The sequence below is a fragment of the Aquarana catesbeiana genome, linkage group LG06 (genome assembly GCF_042186555.1).
Source record: "Aquarana catesbeiana isolate 2022-GZ linkage group LG06, ASM4218655v1, whole genome shotgun sequence".
NCBI lineage: Eukaryota > Metazoa > Chordata > Amphibia > Anura > Ranidae > Aquarana > Aquarana catesbeiana.
Window position 1 is genome coordinate 73,070,434 of NC_133329.1, and position 17,979 is coordinate 73,088,412.

The window sequence follows — 17,979 nt, forward strand, 5'->3', positions numbered from 1 at the left end:
AAGAGATAACAAAATACTGCAGATATATGTGCCCAGCTCAAATGTCATGAATGGGGTTTACATCCACTTTAATGCATTCTATGCATTAAGATAAAAAACCTTTTGTCTGCAGCAGCCTCCCTCAGGCTGGGTTCACACTGATGCGAATTTGATGGGGTTTTCCTGCATACAATTTGCATGACAGGAGACTGTGACTGGCTCTCAATGGAGCCGGTTCACACAGCTCCGAGGCAGCCGCTGAGTGCACTGGAAAAAGGTCCTGCGCGTCTTTGGCTCAGTTTCAAGTGCAAATTCAGGCATAAATTCAGACCTGATTCGTACCTGAAACGGTGAACAGAGACGCACTGGACCCCCTACTGCCAGCCGCAGCCACAGGTAGTGTGAACCCAGCCAAATACTTACCTGAGCTCCATCTAGATCCAGCGATGTTGTAGAAGTGTTCGGCTGCCTGGGACTCTCCTCCTCACTGCCTGAGACAGCAGCCCGGCGCCATTGGCTCCTGCTGCTGTCAATCAAAGTCAGTCAGCCAATGAGGAGAGAAAGGGGGCAGGGCCGGTCCGTGGCTCCATGTCTGAATGGACACAGGGAGCTGTGGCTCGGCTTGGCTTCCCCCATAGCAAGTTGCTTGCTGTGGGGGCACTCGACAGGAGGGAGGGGCCAGGAGCACCGAAGAGGGACCCGAGAAGAGGAGGATCCAGGCTGCTCTGTGCAAAACAAACTGCACAGAGGAGGTAAGCATAACATGTTTGTTATTTTTAACAAAAAAAACAAGACTTTAGTATCACATTAACTTTAAACTATGATAACAATTCCTCCTCTATCCTCTTCCAGATTTTCTTGCTCGGCCAGAAGTAGAGATGATACAAATACCAAAATTGTTTGCCAATCAAAAGATACAACTGCGATGTACAGTGTCAAAATTTTACCCTGATAAGCTGACTGTGGACTGGTTTATGAAAATAAATGGGAAGGAGAAATTACATTCTATAAACAATGATGACAGATACAAGATTCTCAACAGTAAATCTGAACTCCAGCCAGAGAAAACATTCACCCATACAGCAATTCTAGAGTTCACCCCATCACTAGAGGATCAGGGGTCAGAGATAATCTGTAAAGTGGACCATTCCAGTGTTAAGGAACTGATAGAGAGGACAACGCAACCCTTACAGGTGCTGGGTGAGTACAGCTAGCAGTGCCCTGGTATCCTTTATTGATATTATTCATTATAAAAGAAATGCTCCCATCATTCTTCTTGGTGTGTATTAAAAGTAGGGGTGCAACGGATCATTGCCGATCCGTGATCCGTACGGATCACCCTCCACGGATCGGCACACCCGCGATCCGTGGAGCACTTTTCGGCCTCAGCCATAGGAAAGGCCGCGGCTTCGGCCTAGCTCCGGAGCCGGCGGCCATCTTAGTACACCCGGAAGCGGCCGCTGTCTCGACAGAAAGTGACGTTTCGTCGCCGCCATCTTGCTACACCCCACACTCCTGCACAGTACAATAATGATAGAGTGAGAAGGGGGCAAGCGGACATCTTGTTACACCCACCGGAGTTTTAGATTTAAAAGCCATTTTCAACACAAAACTGAGCTTATATGCACAAATACTGTATTTATGCATATAAGCTCGGTTTTGTGTTGAAAATAGTTTTTAAATCTAAAACTCCGGTGGGTGTAACAAGATTTGTGTGTTTTGTTTTTTTTTGCTGATCCGAAAATGATCCGATCCGTGACTCTGATCCGAGGATCGATCCGATCCGTGAGATTTTTGATCCGTTGCACCCCTAATTAAAAGTCAAGTATATTCTCCATAACATAAACATATGCAGTATTTGACAAATGTAATAATGTTATGCAGAGCAGTGAGATAAAACTGTTTGTACAGCATTTATCACATAACCCAAAGTCTTATATTCCAATCGGCATAGCATTGGCTGCTATGAGGTAATCCTTGTTATTTTTTAGACTCACTGAATAATGAAGCCTCAATGTATCTGGACAAAATGAACATATGTATGATCACCAATCCACAATGTATCCCTATAAATATGCAGTACAAATAAGCAGAGTGAATACAGGTGATTGAAAGTAAAAGCCGCTTCAAAAGCCTCTGTAGTCCCTTGTGTGAACTCCCGTCCTACCGCACAAAACTGGGTGCTGGCTGTGCTTCATAAGTGCGAGAACAAAAAAAATCCTGGACTGCCGCACTCCATGCAAAAACATCTTTATTTGAAAAAAGTTAAAATCCAAAAAGGCAAAAAAAACAAAAGGTGGACAAACCAGGTATAAAATAGCTAACGCGTTTCAAATTCAGAGATGCTTACTCATAGCTAAGTTTGATCAAACAAACAAAGGTGCATATAAAGGAAAAAGAGGAAGGGAGAAACAGGATGTTGACACCCATACTCATTAAACAACAATTGATTATCAAATGAACACACATGTTGTATGATTAAAATTTAATTCGTAACCATGAGATCCTTTGAATTGTCTCCAAAACATTGGAGACAGCTCAAAAAGTACAAAAGAACCATGTGGTACATATTTGTATGCAGCTGTTTCAAATATATCAATTTAAATTACATTCAATATAACATATAGCTGAAAATAACCAAATAAGTGGATCCATGGTAGGAATACATCGAGAAAGACAATAGGAAGAAAAATAGACTTGAAGCGGAACGCCTACATAGGCAAATGATGATGAATCCAATGTCTGAAACGAGACAAAGAGTACATCAAAAATGCATACATAAATGAAGAAAAAATATATATTAATAGTGAAACGAGGCCACTCCTGTCTATAATTCTAATTGTCAAAGTACATCATTGTTTATAATAGACTATAGAGAAATACCATAAAAGGAAACTTCTTCCTCATTTGTCAAAAAACAAAATAAGAATAAGAAATGTATGAGACTAGATTTGATTAAACGCTAAAGTCCATAAATGATGCACAAAAAGCCGGTCCTATAGCCCCAAGGCTTAGTGAGTATTGAAATAATGAATTAAAATTCTACTGAACCATAGACAAAGTATCAAAGCAAAGTATTAGATCCTACCTACATGTGAATATGTATATCGCACTGGACATGACAAAAACAAGAAAACAAAGACTGAATGAGAAAACAAGTAGAGAGTTAGAACTTGTTGCTGATACGGCTGGTATGAAAAGGGAAGGAAAACAATCTCGGTGAGCTACATTGTTAATCATAACGACAGGAAAAACCTTTAGGATACGTCCCGTGCTATTAAGATATACTGAACTGTTAGCAGTGTAGCCATCACTGTAGCGGACGTTAGTCACGTTCCACACTACAAAAAGTGTGAACAAAGGATGACTGAGAAAATATGTGGCATAGTAATCTCACTTCTGGTGCTACAGAGAAACCCGGACTATATAAAAATATTTATGAGTATAAAACACAATTTTCCTTGTCAAAAGAAGTTTATTGAGTATACAATGTTATAAAGATACATAAAGTAAGTTTACAAGGATCTATAAAGTAAGCTCATTGTTTTACAGTAGGGTTTATATAGGTAAATATCATGAAATTTCAAATATTAAACATTGGGTTCACGTAAACCTAAATTAAACATATATATAATTTCCTTAGTTACTTTTGTATGTATTTAAATGATTTATACCTACTATACATATTGTTTACAAGTAGAGTGTATATAGGTCAAATAAATTCTGATAATGAGCTTTAATCGTAAGGTGGAGAAAAGGAAAGAGAAAGAAGAAAAAGGGTTGAAAGGTAGAGGTATGGTCCACAAGGTTGTCCCGCTCGTCAGTTTATTATTCTTTTTAGTTCTCTTTGAAGCCTTAGAATGGGTGTCTCTGTAAGTCATTTAATCTGTTACCATGGCAACAGGACAGAGTCATTGAAGTTTGACAGGAACTGTTGTTTTATCCAAGGATGCCAAAGTTTTTCAAATTTTGGAATTTGATTTTGATCGATGGCTACCATCTTAGCATGGGACATTGTATTATTCATTCTGTGAATTGTTTCTGCTAGTACCAATGTAGGAGATTTCCATGCCTTGGCCACTGTTTGTTTTGCAGCCGTTATTAGCTGGATCATAAGTTTGAATTAAAACACAATTTTCAAATGACTAACAAATGTGTGCCTGCGATGAAAGAGGTCACAGCACAAAACGGCTATACTTTAGCCTACTGTGAAACAATACAAGCAGTGCTGAAACTACCTAAAAAATTAAATTAACAAAACACACAAACGTATCCCATTATAAAATTAAGATGAAGTTTGTGTGAACAGATAATAGTTAAAGGCAGAGTTCTTTGGGGGCTAGCGTAGAATAAGTCAAACGGCAGTAGATGAACCTTAAAAATGTCATCTCATACTCATAAAGTGTAGCAAAGTACATGTAAAATATGTGCCGTTTAAAAACCTACGGTAAAACGAATGTAGTAAAAAATTGTTAAAAAAGGCAAAGCTTGGGGGGCGTGGCCAAGATCGGCATGTGAGAGGAAGTGTTTCTCACAGCTCCACTTCAGCACACCGAATCGATCCTTTCCCAGCAGCGATCCGGTGCTAAAAAACGGCGATCCAACTGGCTACCGACCCGCTCACCCTCCTGGACCATCCACCGGCCCTGTGTACAAGAGGGAAAGCCAAGAAAAAGGAGGAAAACATGACCTCCGAAATCCAAGATGGCGCCGCCGCGGCCCTGGCACAGCGCACACCGAGGGGAAATGAAAGACACAAAGAAGCGGCTAGCAAGAAGGCGCAGAAGCTACAGGGTAAGGAATACCAGAGAGATATGATGTACTATACCCAAAAGATGGGGGGGCACCGAGCGCAAGAAGCAGGGGGGTCTGCAACAGTGTCCCAGGCAGAAGCACATGAGAGGAGAGAGCAGGACACAGTCTATGCCAGGGGTCTCAAACTGGTGGCCCTCCAGCTGTTGTGAAACTACAAGTCCCATGAGGCATTGCAAGAATGACAGTTACAAGCATGACTCTCATAGGCAGAGGCATGATGGGACTTGTAGTTTTGCAACAGCTGGAGGGCCGCCAGTTTGAGACCCCTGGTCTATGCTGACATGCAGGGAGAGGTGGATGATGCAGCAGAGCGGCCCCCTCCTCTATACACAGATACAGACAGTGAAGAGACTGAGCAGCCAACTCTAGCTGACATACTTAAAGCTGTGCATGTCTGCACGGCTTCCGTGAATACTCTTAAAGAGCAATTTGGAGGGCTGAGAGAGGATGTATCCTTGCTAAGACAAGATTTACAGAAAATCAGAGAACGTACGACTGCTGTGGAAAGCAGAGTAAGTGATTTGGAAGACAAACTCCCGCCAGTGGCTCGTGAGGCACATGCGGCCTATCAACTTGCTAAAGATACCAACAACAGAGCTGACGACATGGAAAATCGCTTAAGACGCAACAATATACGCATCGTAGGCCTGCCGGAGAAAACGGAGGGTAAGGATGCCACCACATTCATAGAGGCCTGGCTGATCGAGGTATTCGGCAGAGATGCCTTTTCCCCGTTCTTCACGGTAGAGAGGGCGCACCGAACTCCAGGCCGCCCGCTACAACCGGGAGCCCCCCCCAAGCCCCTTCTTGCCCGGCTTATGCACTACAGAGTCAGAGAAGCGGTGCTGAGGAATGCCAGAGAAAAAGCTAATGTTCAGGTGAATGGGGTCAGAGTGTCGTTTTACCCCGACTTCTCTGCGGAGGTACAAAAACGTAGAGCCAAGTTCTCAGATGTGAAGAGACGCCTACGGGCTCTGCAGCTTCCATATGCCATGCTGTACCCGGCTAAGCTGAGAGTTACCGCAGACAGACAGGCCCACTTCTTTGAATCAGCCCAAGATGCAGCTATGTGGCTTGACCGCAATGAACAGGCCTTAAGACAACGAGACAGAGAAGATGAGGACAGACCTGTATGACACACATAACAGCGCAAGTCTTCTGGTATCCAAACATATAGCTTTACAGTGAATTTACCAATAGCTTATTTATTTCCCCTTCAGGGCTAATATTCTCTGTGAAATCCTGCAGTTTGGTATTATAATCATACCCGTTTCTACCTTGGAGAATGTTTTTGCTTTATGCTGCTGGGAACTTTGATATAGTTACACGAACAGTGAGCTATCTTGTGAAGTAGGCAAGAGAAAATGTGTTCTTTCTACGTGAGAGATAAAGCGAGCAAGCCATGTTGGCTATGGTTTCAATTTCAACTGTATGGGCGTGTCCTGTTGACAGCCTGGTTTTGTTTTTTCTTTTTGTTCTCTTTTTTATACGCTTTTTGCTTATACCAAAGTATACACTACCGAAGATTTCTATACTGGAAATGCTGCATATTACCAATACTGGTTACTGATCCCGCAGACATGCGATTAAGGGCTGTTCTTTCGGACCGGAAACGGAAAGCATGGCCCTGGAACAAAACCCATACATGGGGAGAGGATCCTCTAATATTGTTTTGCCCGTCAGCAATAGCTGAGATCAGGAATTGGGTGGCCATGACTCCCGAACTGCCTTACTCCTTAAGATCATGCAAAGATTTGCCAAATGGCTGAATTGCCAATAATTACATGGAACGTCAGGGGCTTAGGGTCCCCTCTTAAGAGAATGATGATTTCCTCATGTCTGAAAAAATATCACCCTATGATTTTGTGTTTGCAGGAGACACATCTAACACCTGAAACTAAATGTTGTCTTAAATATGCTTGGGTGGGGAAAGCATATCACTCCACTCACACCTCATATTCAAGGGGTGTGAGTGTAATGATACATGGCTCTATAGATTACCAAGAATTTGATACATGCATAGATAATGAGGGTAGATATGTTTTTTTGCATTGTAGGATTGGGATGCTAAACTGTATACTGGCATGTGTATATGTGCCCCCGCCGTTTACGGTGGCGGTGCTAAGGTTACTGCTGACTTATCTTGAAGGTAGACCAGATCTGCCGTTGCTGATTGTGGGGGACTTTAATTGCTGGCTGAGTCCTTCCGCGGACAGGCACCCTAATTCTGGGGTCCCTGCCACGCTGAAGGACTCCCCATTGCTTAGACTGCTTAATGAGGTTGGTTGGATAGACATATGGAGACATAGACACCCGGATGAGAAGCAATTTTCATGTTTCTCCAAGACTCATGGGACATTGTCTAGAATTGATTTAGCTGTGGGTAACCTGGCCATGCTCCCATCCGTCTCGGAAGTGATATATAAGCCACGTAGTGTTTCAGACCACTCACACTTAGTGATTACCATGATTATATCCCCGAAAACAGGGATACCTAGAACGCCATGGAAATTTAATGCCTTCTGGCTAAAATTATTTTTACCCCAGAATGAGATGGAGCGGAGCATGGGAGAGTTCCTTAATGATCGGGAGTTTCTACAGTCACCGATGGAACAATGGGATGCCTTTAAAGCATATTTGAGAGGTTTACTTATTTCGGAGATAGGAAGAGTGAAAAAGAATTCCTCAGAACATAAGGAGGAACTTGAGAGACAGGTTGGGTCCCTGGAGGAGGCTTATATACGCACACCGACAGACTCGGCTAGGGAGGCATGGCAGTCAGCTCAAGCTGCGTATGAGCGGTTGTTGTCCTCCACAGCGGAGAAAAAGCTGTTCTTCTCCAGGCTGGCATTCTATGAGGAAGGAGAAAGTACGGGGCGTCTTTTGGCTGGGATAGCTAACTCCCAGCAACGCTCCCCTGTAATAGGAGCCATTAAAACACCGGAAGGAAGGGTGGTGAGCTCCACTGACCTTAAACTAATGGAACTGGCCAAATTTTACGAAAATCTGTATCTTCCGACGGGGCAATATACCTCGGAGGAACTGGCAGACTATTTGGGTGACATTGACTTTCCACAACTCACGAGGAGTCAGAAGGAGGATCTGGATGCTCCTCTCACTCTGGATGAGCTACAGGACGCATTGGAAGCTTTCCCTAACTGCAAGGCCCCTGGGGCGGATGGGATCCCCATAGAGGTTTATAAGCAATACGCTGACATCATTTTGCCAAAGCTACTAATGGTTTTCAATGCTTCCAGAGAGAATAGACGTTTACCCCCCTCTATGACCACAGCTAATATAGTTCTTATACTGAAGCCAGGAAAGGATCCAACAGATCCGGGTTCTTATAGGCCTATATTCCTTTTGCAAAGCGATATTAAACTTCTAGCTAAGGTACTAGCGATGAGGCTGAATGGAGCCATTACGGCCATTATACACCCTGATCAGGCGGGGTTTATGCCTAATAAGTCTACGGCAGTAAACTTAAGACGGCTTTATTTGAATATGCAATCTGCGGCGGATAATCTTGGACAAAGGGCTTTGCTCTCACTGGACGCTATGAAGGCCTTCGATAGCGTGGAGTGGGACTACTTGTGGGGGGTGCTTGGACGCTTCGGTTTTGGGGATGTTTTCATCTCATGGGTACGTCTGCTGTATCACAGTCCACAGGCTGCCATCAGGGCATCGGGGGCTATGTCGCACACATTCAATTTGGGGAGAGGCACGAGGCAGGGGTGCACCTTGTCACTCCTGCTGTTCGCACTAGCTATAGAACCCCTAGCTATTAAAATAAGAGCCAATCCTGAAGTTGTCGGATTTCGATATGGCGACAGGCAAGAAAAATTGATGCTATATGCCGACGACACCATGATTTTGCTTGGTGATGTGGACAGATCTCTCAATGCAGCTATGTCAACCATATTGGAATTTGGACGATACTCAGGACTCCAGATTAACTGGACCAAATCCTCTTTGATGCTTATCGATGAAGGGAGCACTCCCCCTGACAATAGTGTAGTACCCCTGGCCACCTCGTTCAAATATCTAGGTATTCAGGTGACGCCTAGGATAAGAGAGTATGGTAGACTAAATATATCCCCTCTGCTGCAGAGATTCAGAGAGAGGATCAGAACATGGAATTCACTCTGTCTGTCGGTCGCAGGCAGGGTGAATTTGATTAAAATGATTCTTATGGGACGATCGAGTGTAGGAGGGAGGAGCTGACGCCCAAGATGGCTGCCTAGGGAGATCGAGGGGCAGACACGCTGCAGACGCTATAGACGCTGCTGAAGAGGGAGGCTGACTGCCACACACGCTTACATGTCCTGGCTACATGATACCTATGGTGAGAGACTGAGCCATCAGCGCCCCATAACTTACCTGGAGGGTGAGGGTGAGACATAAAGATCCGGGAGACAAAGGAAGGATCGGTACCTGGTGGTGCTGGGAACGGTAACCGAGGACGGAACCAGGAGACAGCGCAAAGCCGTGCGGGAGTCTCTGTCTGTCTGAATACACAGGCAGCAGAGGCGGCTCGCTGGGAGGACGCATACTCCGGTGGAGGTTCTCAGATTACAAACAGCAGAGAGGAGACACATCAGCTGATTTCCTGGCGCTCAGGCTCCACAGTCCACACAGTGGAAATCTCAGCAACACAGACGACACACCAGGTATCGAAGGAAATCAATAACCTCTGCACCAGGTATGTCCATGGAAGACATGTAAAGCTATAATACATCCTTCATAGACTATGTAAGACTGTAAAAAACTAAGACAAAATATCATCATATTTTTCTTTTTTGGATGTGTCTTATTGAGAAGCTAAAAGGACTCTGTTTATGCATAAAACATTTATGGGACAATAGAGTATATGTGAATTGGACAAACTTAGTACTGTGTGGAAGAAATAATTTATAAAAAATATTTACTACCTCCCCAACGCTAATTAACGGTTTGAGGGTAAGGTATATAACAAAGATTCAAAGTAAAACACCTGGATAAATAGGGTGTTTCTTGCCATCTTTTCACCCCTTGCTATACCGACATACATTACCATCCATCCCCGCATTTTCTGTTGCTCATCCATCCCTATATACTCCGCCATTCCTCCTACTCAGCCATCCATCCTGGCATTCTCTGTTATCCATCCATCCCTATATACTCTGCCATCCCTGTACACTCCGCCACTTAGTCTTGCATTTTCTGCCACCCATTCATCTCTGCACACTCTCCCTTCCAATCACCTTTAAAAAATAAGGGAAAGATCGAAAGTGGTAAGAAGAAGAGAGGAGAAAGGGAAAGAGGCAGAACGGGAAGAGATAAGGAAAAAGTGGAGACAGAAGTTCTAATAAAAAGATGGCACCCAAGAAAGGAAATAAAACACCTCAGCCCCAAAAAAATAAGAAAGATAAAACTGAAAGTAAAAATAAAAACCCTACAGGGGCTCAATCTACTCAGACAGCAGACATAAAAGAGATTTTTCAACAATTACAAATGCAACCACCCCGGACGGCTCAAATCTCACATACATCACAGGAAATTTTAAATCTCGCGGAGATATCGACAACATCCAGATCGTCTGGGGAAGAACTAATGGTCCATCCCAGAAACAGCTCACCAATGAATACAACAGGTGCTTCGAATGAACAAACGGAAGAGGATACAGAAAAATGGGATATGAGAACATATATCCAATCTCTCCCAACCAGAGAAGATATGGACCAATACGTACACAGATTGGAGGAAACATATAAAACAGAAATCCAAGAACTCAAGACATCTACAAAAGATATACAGGAAAAAACGGTCAAATTAGACAACAGAGTAGTCAAAACAGAACAAGAACTAATAAAGGTAAAGGAAAGGATACAGAAACAGGGAAATCAAATAAACCAACTAATAAATAGCCTAGACGAACAAGAAAATAGAAGCAGAAGATCCAATATAAGAATCAGAGGTTTAAAGGAAGAAGTAAATCCCAAAGATCTTATAATAACACTACAGAAAATCTTTCAGGAAATAGCACAGGATACGGACATAAAAGATCTGATAATCGATCGGGCACATAGAGCAACAGGAAGAAGGAGATTAGATCCTAGCAAACCGCGAGACGTCATCTGTAAGATGCATTATGCACATATAAAAGATCGAATTATGCTAGCAGCTCGTCAAAATAAAAATATCCAGTATGAGGGAGATCCATTACTACTCTTCCAAGACCTATCGAAATACACATTAGACCGGAGGAGGGCCCTAAAACCTCTAGTGGAGCAACTCAGAAAGAATAATCTGCAATATAGATGGAAATTTCCATTTCAGCTACAGGCTCAAAGAGAGGAATCGACGGCTACATTCAGCGATTTGGAAGATCTACCACAGTTTCTTACAATCCTTAAATTGTCAGATACAGAACTGCCGGACTGGCCTGTTTCTTATATGAAGTTACCCGGAAAAGCTTGAAGAACAGTTTGGGGGTGGGGGGGGGGACTGGAGGAAAAGAATGCTGAACAATTAGCGATTAAGAAGTAGATACAATTAAAGACGGGGGGGAGGATGAGGGGGGGGATAGGGGAGAAGGAGGGAGGGTGGGAATGGGCATTAAGGGGATTAAAAATGGGAAAATAAAAGGGGGAAAAAGGCTAAAGATTTTTTTTTTTTTCTCTCTTTTTTCTGGGCACTCACAGATGGTTTGTGGGGTAATGCGAGGGCTATTAGCACTGTACAACACGACACGTTAGCACATAATTGGTGTAATAATGAACTAAAAGTGGGGAGGGGTATATGGTGGAAAGGGTCTAATTTTTCTTTTTGATAGGGGAAGAAATAGGAAGGAAGGGAAGAATACATATTTTTTTTTTTTTTTTTTTTGCACAAAAGGGTATTTGTAGGTTTTTGGTAGGTTATTGTGAGGTTTAAATAGCACTGTATAACACGGTACGTTAGTATATAACTTGTATTATTCTTTTTTAGATACGACACCTTGAAGACTGGGGAAATTATATAACAAAAGGAGGGTGGGGTATTTGGTGGAAAGGGTATAATTTTTTTTTTTTTTTTTTTTTGACCAGGCTGGTGGGACACGGGTGGGGCGGGAGCGCTGAAGAGGGGGGATGGAACACTGATAACATAGGTGTTCACAATGTTGTAAAATGATGTTTCACAAAAAAATTTTTTTTTTTTTTTTTTTTTTTTTTTTTTGCACTTACTAGGTATTCACAGGATGCATGTACGATTTGAGATGGCTAACACTATATAACACATTATGTAATATATAATAGCACTAAAACGTTAGATATGATATTAAGTAGGATGGGGAAATATGAACCAAATAGCAGCGGAAGGGAAAGTAATTAAGATCATCCCTGTTCTTTTCCTCCTCCTCTGTCTTCCCCTTCGGGTTTTGCTTCTGTATCTCCCCCCCCCGCAGAGGGGGGACAGAGGGGAGAGTTTTAGATAAAATTATGATTTATATAAGTTTTAAGAGCTCTATACATGGGGAGATCATCCTCATCCCCCCCCTGTATTTTCTGCCTCCTTCCTTCCTCCCTGCTAGATTAGGATGAGGTTGTAGGTAGTAGGGAGAGGGGAGTGATAGCATGCAATAAAAGGAAAAGATATTAAAATTTAAAAAAGCAGCGTGCGCCACCGATCGAGTGGTAGATCTTGGACGTCGGCGTCTTCTTATCCCTTCATAGGGTACTTACTTTAGTTAGTAAGATAGACTTGTTATAAGTCAAATAGTTTTGGGGTAGTTTGGGGTTAAGTGTGAGTGTGGGGGGTGTGTGTTGTATTTGGGGTTTTTTTTTTTTTTTTTCTTTTCTTTTTCTCTTTTTTCCCCTCATCGGTTCTGAATTATGAAAATCTGTTCATATAATGTAAGAGGTTTTAATTCAGCAACAAAAAGGTCTCAAGTTCTATATTCTCTCCATAAACAGAAAGTGGGGGTGATATTCTTCCAGGAAACGCATTTCCGTACGGACCATGTCCCTAACCTACAAAACAGATTTTACACTACCTGGTATCATGACTCCTTTGGGTACTCAAAATCAAAAGGTGTCTCTATCGCAATTCATAAGACAATACCACACCAAGTGCTGGAAGAATGGCGCAATGGGGATGGAAGAGCAATATTACTTAAACTTATTATATTTGGTAAAAAATACACTTTCATAAATTTATACCTACCTAATCAAAACCAACATAAAATAGGAACACAAATGTTGAAAAAGCTTATGGAGAAGGCAGAGGGTGTAACAATAATTGGGGGAGACTTTAACTTTGTACTAGACAGAGAGAAAGATACTACAGCTCCTTCAGTAGTACAGTCAGGTAGAGAGAAAAAACTCTTTCTAGAAACAATGGCAAAATACCAATTAGCTGATATTTGGAGAGTTTTTCATCCAACGGAAAAAGATTTTACGTTTCATTCGAAAGTTCATGGGACTTATCATAGATTGGATTTCTTTTTGATAAACCAGATGGGGATGGAGATAACTACATCGACTGATATAGGCAGTGCGTTATGGTCAGATCATGCACCAGTATTTTTGGTACTTGACCCACTTAAGAGCAAAAGTAATAGGGGTAATTGGAAGCTTAATGATAATCTGTTATACGATGAGAATTGTGTCTCAGAAATCAGGAAAGTAATATCAGACTTTGTACACGACCATATTAACGATTCCACATCTCTTCCGATTCAGTGGGAAACATTAAAATGCGTAATTCGTGGGTATCTCATAAAACATGGGGCCAGACTGAAAAAACTGAAAAGTAATAAAATGAACCAACTACTAAAAGAAATACCCAAAATAGAAACCCAACACAAACAAAACCCAACACGCGAAATACTAATGGAATTAACAGAAAAGAAAACGGAATCAAAAACTTTAACAAATGAACAAACGTTACGTATAAGAGATAGTAACCGTTCCTTATATTATCAACTAGGTAATAAACCAGGTAAACTTCTGGCAAGAGCGTTGAAACATAGGGGCAATATATCACCTATTGTTAAAATCAAGTCAGAAAAAGGAGACATGAAATATGAGCCAAAAGAGATACTAAAGGAGTTTCAGACCTTCTACACGAAATTATACAACATACCTAAAGATGACACAAAAAAAGACACGGAGGGACTTCAACAAAATATTTATCAATATATAAGAGAAACTGCACTCCCTGTTCTAGCACCGACAGAAACTGTACAATTAGAGCAGGATTTCTCTGAGATCGAGATACAAGACGTAATCGACGCATTGGTACCTGGGAAAAGCCCAGGCCCAGATGGCTTCACCCCAAGATTCTATAGAATATTTAAAGAAGAACTTACCCCCATTTTAAAATGGACCTTTAATGCTGTTTCTACATTAGAGCCTTTTGTCTCACAGAGCCTCCAAGCGTACATTTCACTCATACCCAAACCAGAGAAGGACCATACCCTATGCGGAAACTATAGACCAATTTCCCTTACAAACATTGATCTTAGATTATACTCTAAAATTATCGCTAATAGACTCGCCTCCATAATACCGGCACATATACACCTAGACCAGGTGGGTTTCATAAAAGGTAGAGAGGCTAGAGATAACACCTTAAAAACACTTACACTAGTAGAATATGCACAGAGAGGTTCCATCCCATCCTGTCTACTGACAATTGATGCGGAGAAAGCTTTCGACAGGGTGGGATGGAACTTCCTTAGAGAGACCTTGGTTCAGTGGGGGTTGGGCCCTGTACTTATAGATAGAATAATGGCCCTATATCAGAATCCAACAGCCAGGATCCGTGCAAACGGAGATTTATCGGAGGTAGTACCTATAACAAATGGAACCCGACAAGGATGCCCGTTATCCCCATTGTTATATATATTAGTGATGGAACACCTGTTGATAGCAGTTCGAGAAAACAAGGATATACAGGGTATTGAGGTGGGAGGTATAGAATACAAGATGTCAGTATTTGCAGATGATATCTTGCTTTACATCACAAACCCTCTGATTTCAATACCAAACCTGATATCTGAATTTAAACGATTCGGCGCACTAAGTAATTTCAAGGTAAACTACAACAAATCTGAAGCCCTAAACGTTAATTTGCCAAACGCTATGGTGGAACTCCTTAAAAAGGATTTCTCTTTTAAATGGCAGGCGAAGGCAATTAAATATTTAGGTATATACATCCCCACTGACCTCAATAATCTACAGGAGTACAACTACGCCCCGTTGGTACAGAAAACTATGAGATCGCTACAACAATATGAAAAAGGTATGTTTTCCTGGATGGGTAGAATAAATATTGTAAAGATGGATATACTACCCAAAATATTATATACCCTACAAGCAATACCCATTTTTCCCGTAACAAATACCCTGAAAAAATTGCATAAGTTAATAGGAAATTTCATCTGGGGAGGCAAGACCCCCAGAATCAATAGATCGGTCTTGAATAAAACCAAGAAAAACGGGGGCCTTGCCCTTCCAGATATAGATATGTACCTGAGAGCAATAATGACAACAAGAATAGTGGATTGGTTCCACAATAGAGATATCAAACAATGGGTGAAGCTTGAAGAGAAGATCACAGCCTTAAAATTAAAATCACTACCCTGGATAAAAAGAGAGCAAAGACCGCCGGATAGTGAACTGCCCTCCTTAGTGGTATCAACATTAAAAGTATGGGATATTATGATTAAGAAAGGGATTGGATTTACTAATAGGGGACCTATGACTCCACTATTTAGTAATCGAGAATTTCCACTGGCACTGGAGTCTGAAACATTTCTTAAATGGAGGAGATGTGAAGACACAAGGTTGGTGGAAACGATGGAAGACAACAGGCTCCTCCCAATGGAAAGGCTGGGAGTAGAGCATAAAACAAAATGGATGCAGTATGGGATGTTACAACGGTATATCACATCTCTAATAAAAGAATCGGTAATAGATAGGCCCTTGACAACTATAGAAAAAATCTTTTTACAAGAACATAGACCCACCCACGTCCTCTCTAAAATCTATAAATATCTGAATTCTGAAAATAAAGGACAGGACCTACCCTATATTAAGAAATGGGAAATAGAGATAGGAACTGAATTCCCCAGGAAATCATGGGAAAAGGCAATCATAGTAACCCATAAACTCTCGATATCTGCCAAACATCAGGAAAGAAATTATAAAATATTAGCCAGATGGTATAGGTGCCCTGTGGACTTATATAAAATGAACCCTGACAGCGAGGATATCTGTTGGAGATGCCATAAAGCACAGGGCACAATGTCACATATCTGGTACTATTGCTCAGAAATCCAACCATTCTGGCAGAAAATATTTGAAATATATAGAGCCATGACCGGGATCGATATGTATCCAGAAATACAAGTAGCGGTATTATCTATGATCCCAGGATCGGTTAAGAAAATAAGAAAAGGTATATTGAAATATTTTTTGACAGCAGCACGAACCATCATAGCAAGAAAATGGAAAAGCACATGTGCGCCTTCTGTAGCGGAATGGGAGTGTGAGATGGCGGACATGCGTGCCCTGGAAGAAAGAATGGTGATAGAGGAAGGGGTGAAGGTACAATTACTCACCACATGGGCTAAATGGGAAGAGTTCAGAGCCTCCTCTGGGCTATTGAAGACTATTATATAGAGTCTGGTAGAAAATTATAAGAGGGAAGGGGTTTTTTTTTTTTTTTTTTTTTTTTTTTTTTTTTTGTTGTTGTTGTCTGGCAGTATGAATGGATGAATGTGTAGTAAGAGAGGGCGTGGGGGGGAGGGGGGGCGGTTGGAACAGGGGTCACACATCCTGGCATCAATTAAATAAATAACTAAAAGGTTAATGAAATTTGAACTATTGCTTGATAAAGAAGTACAGAAGTATTGTATGTTTTGGATGTGTACAACTTTCCTTTTTTTTTTTTTTTTTTTAATTTGTGGTAAAAATGTTTTGATAAATAAAGATTGTTAAAAAAAAAAAAATTATTCTTATGCCCCAACTGCTTTATGTACTTCATAATACACCCATGGTAATAACCCTTAAAACTTTCCGGATTATTAACTCCTTGTTCAGACTACTAATTTGGAGAGGGCGCTCTCCAAGGATTAAACTCGAGCACCTCCAACACCCTAAGGACGAGGGAGGGCTAGCCCTCCCTAATCCCTGGCTCTATTACATAGCTGCGCAGCTGCAGCATTTGATAGGTACAATGTACACTGGCGCAGAAAAAGAGAGACCCACAAGTAGCTCCTCAGAAATGGTAATGCTCCATACAGTTAAAAAAGACTCGGTCCCGACGGCCTTAGAGGCCATGAACTTTGGGAAATCCAACAAGAAGTACCCGACCTATGACTTAATACAAAAAATATGGTCTAAAACTAAATATATGCAGGGGGTAACAGGCTTCACAGACTACAGCCCAATATGGTTTAATGACACATACCCAGAATTAGCTAAGATGCAGAATGGGGCGATATGGAGAAAATATGGGGTGTTGTATATTAGGCAGATTTTCCAAAATGGGAAATTACACCCATTTGAGACCTTACAGAGGTTATTTGCTCTACCACAGTTTATGAGGTTCTATTACTTGCAATTAAAACACGCAGTAGAGGCACAGAGTAAATCTGCGGATTGGGTTTCTTCACACACACACCTGTGTTTAATGTGATTGCAGGAGCCAATAATACCAAAGGGTTTATTTCACAGTGTTATAGTATGTTACTGCAGAGCCTTTTAAATAAACATCCTTTGGGAATGCTTGCTAAGTGGGAGAGAGATGTCGGCCCGTTAGATGGGGATCAGTGGGAAGAGGTGCTACAGGCCGTGCCCACATGCTCTCTGAATGTTGGACACAGGCTGACACAACTGTACATCATATTAAGAGTGTATTATACCCCTCATAGGTTATATGCTATGGGCCTTAGACCCACCCCTTTATGCACTAGATGCAAAAGAGAACATGGGGACCTGATCCACCTACTATGGAGGTGCCCAAAGCTTCACCCGTATTGGAAAGGGGTGGTGGACACTGTCAATAGGGTATTTCAGGTCATTTTGCCTACGAATCCCAAGCACTGCCTGCTCAATGTGATAGATGAATTGGGATGGGAGGAATGTACTAAAGTGGCAATCACCAAAGCTATATTCCTGGCAAGGAAACTAATTATGAAACACTGGATTTCTGAAG

General features: G+C 41.8%; 1 protein-coding gene across 1 annotated transcript in view; it reads left to right on the top strand.

Moving 5' to 3' along the window:
- The window catches only part of LOC141147987 (uncharacterized), a 72,027-nt gene that overhangs the window by 21,383 nt on the left and 32,665 nt on the right, over positions 1 to 17,979 (top strand). Inside the window, exon 6 of the mRNA XM_073635143.1 lies at positions 832 to 1,179. Coding sequence (XP_073491244.1) covers positions 832 to 1,179 — 348 coding nt within the window. The remainder of the gene's footprint in view (positions 1 to 831; positions 1,180 to 17,979) is intronic.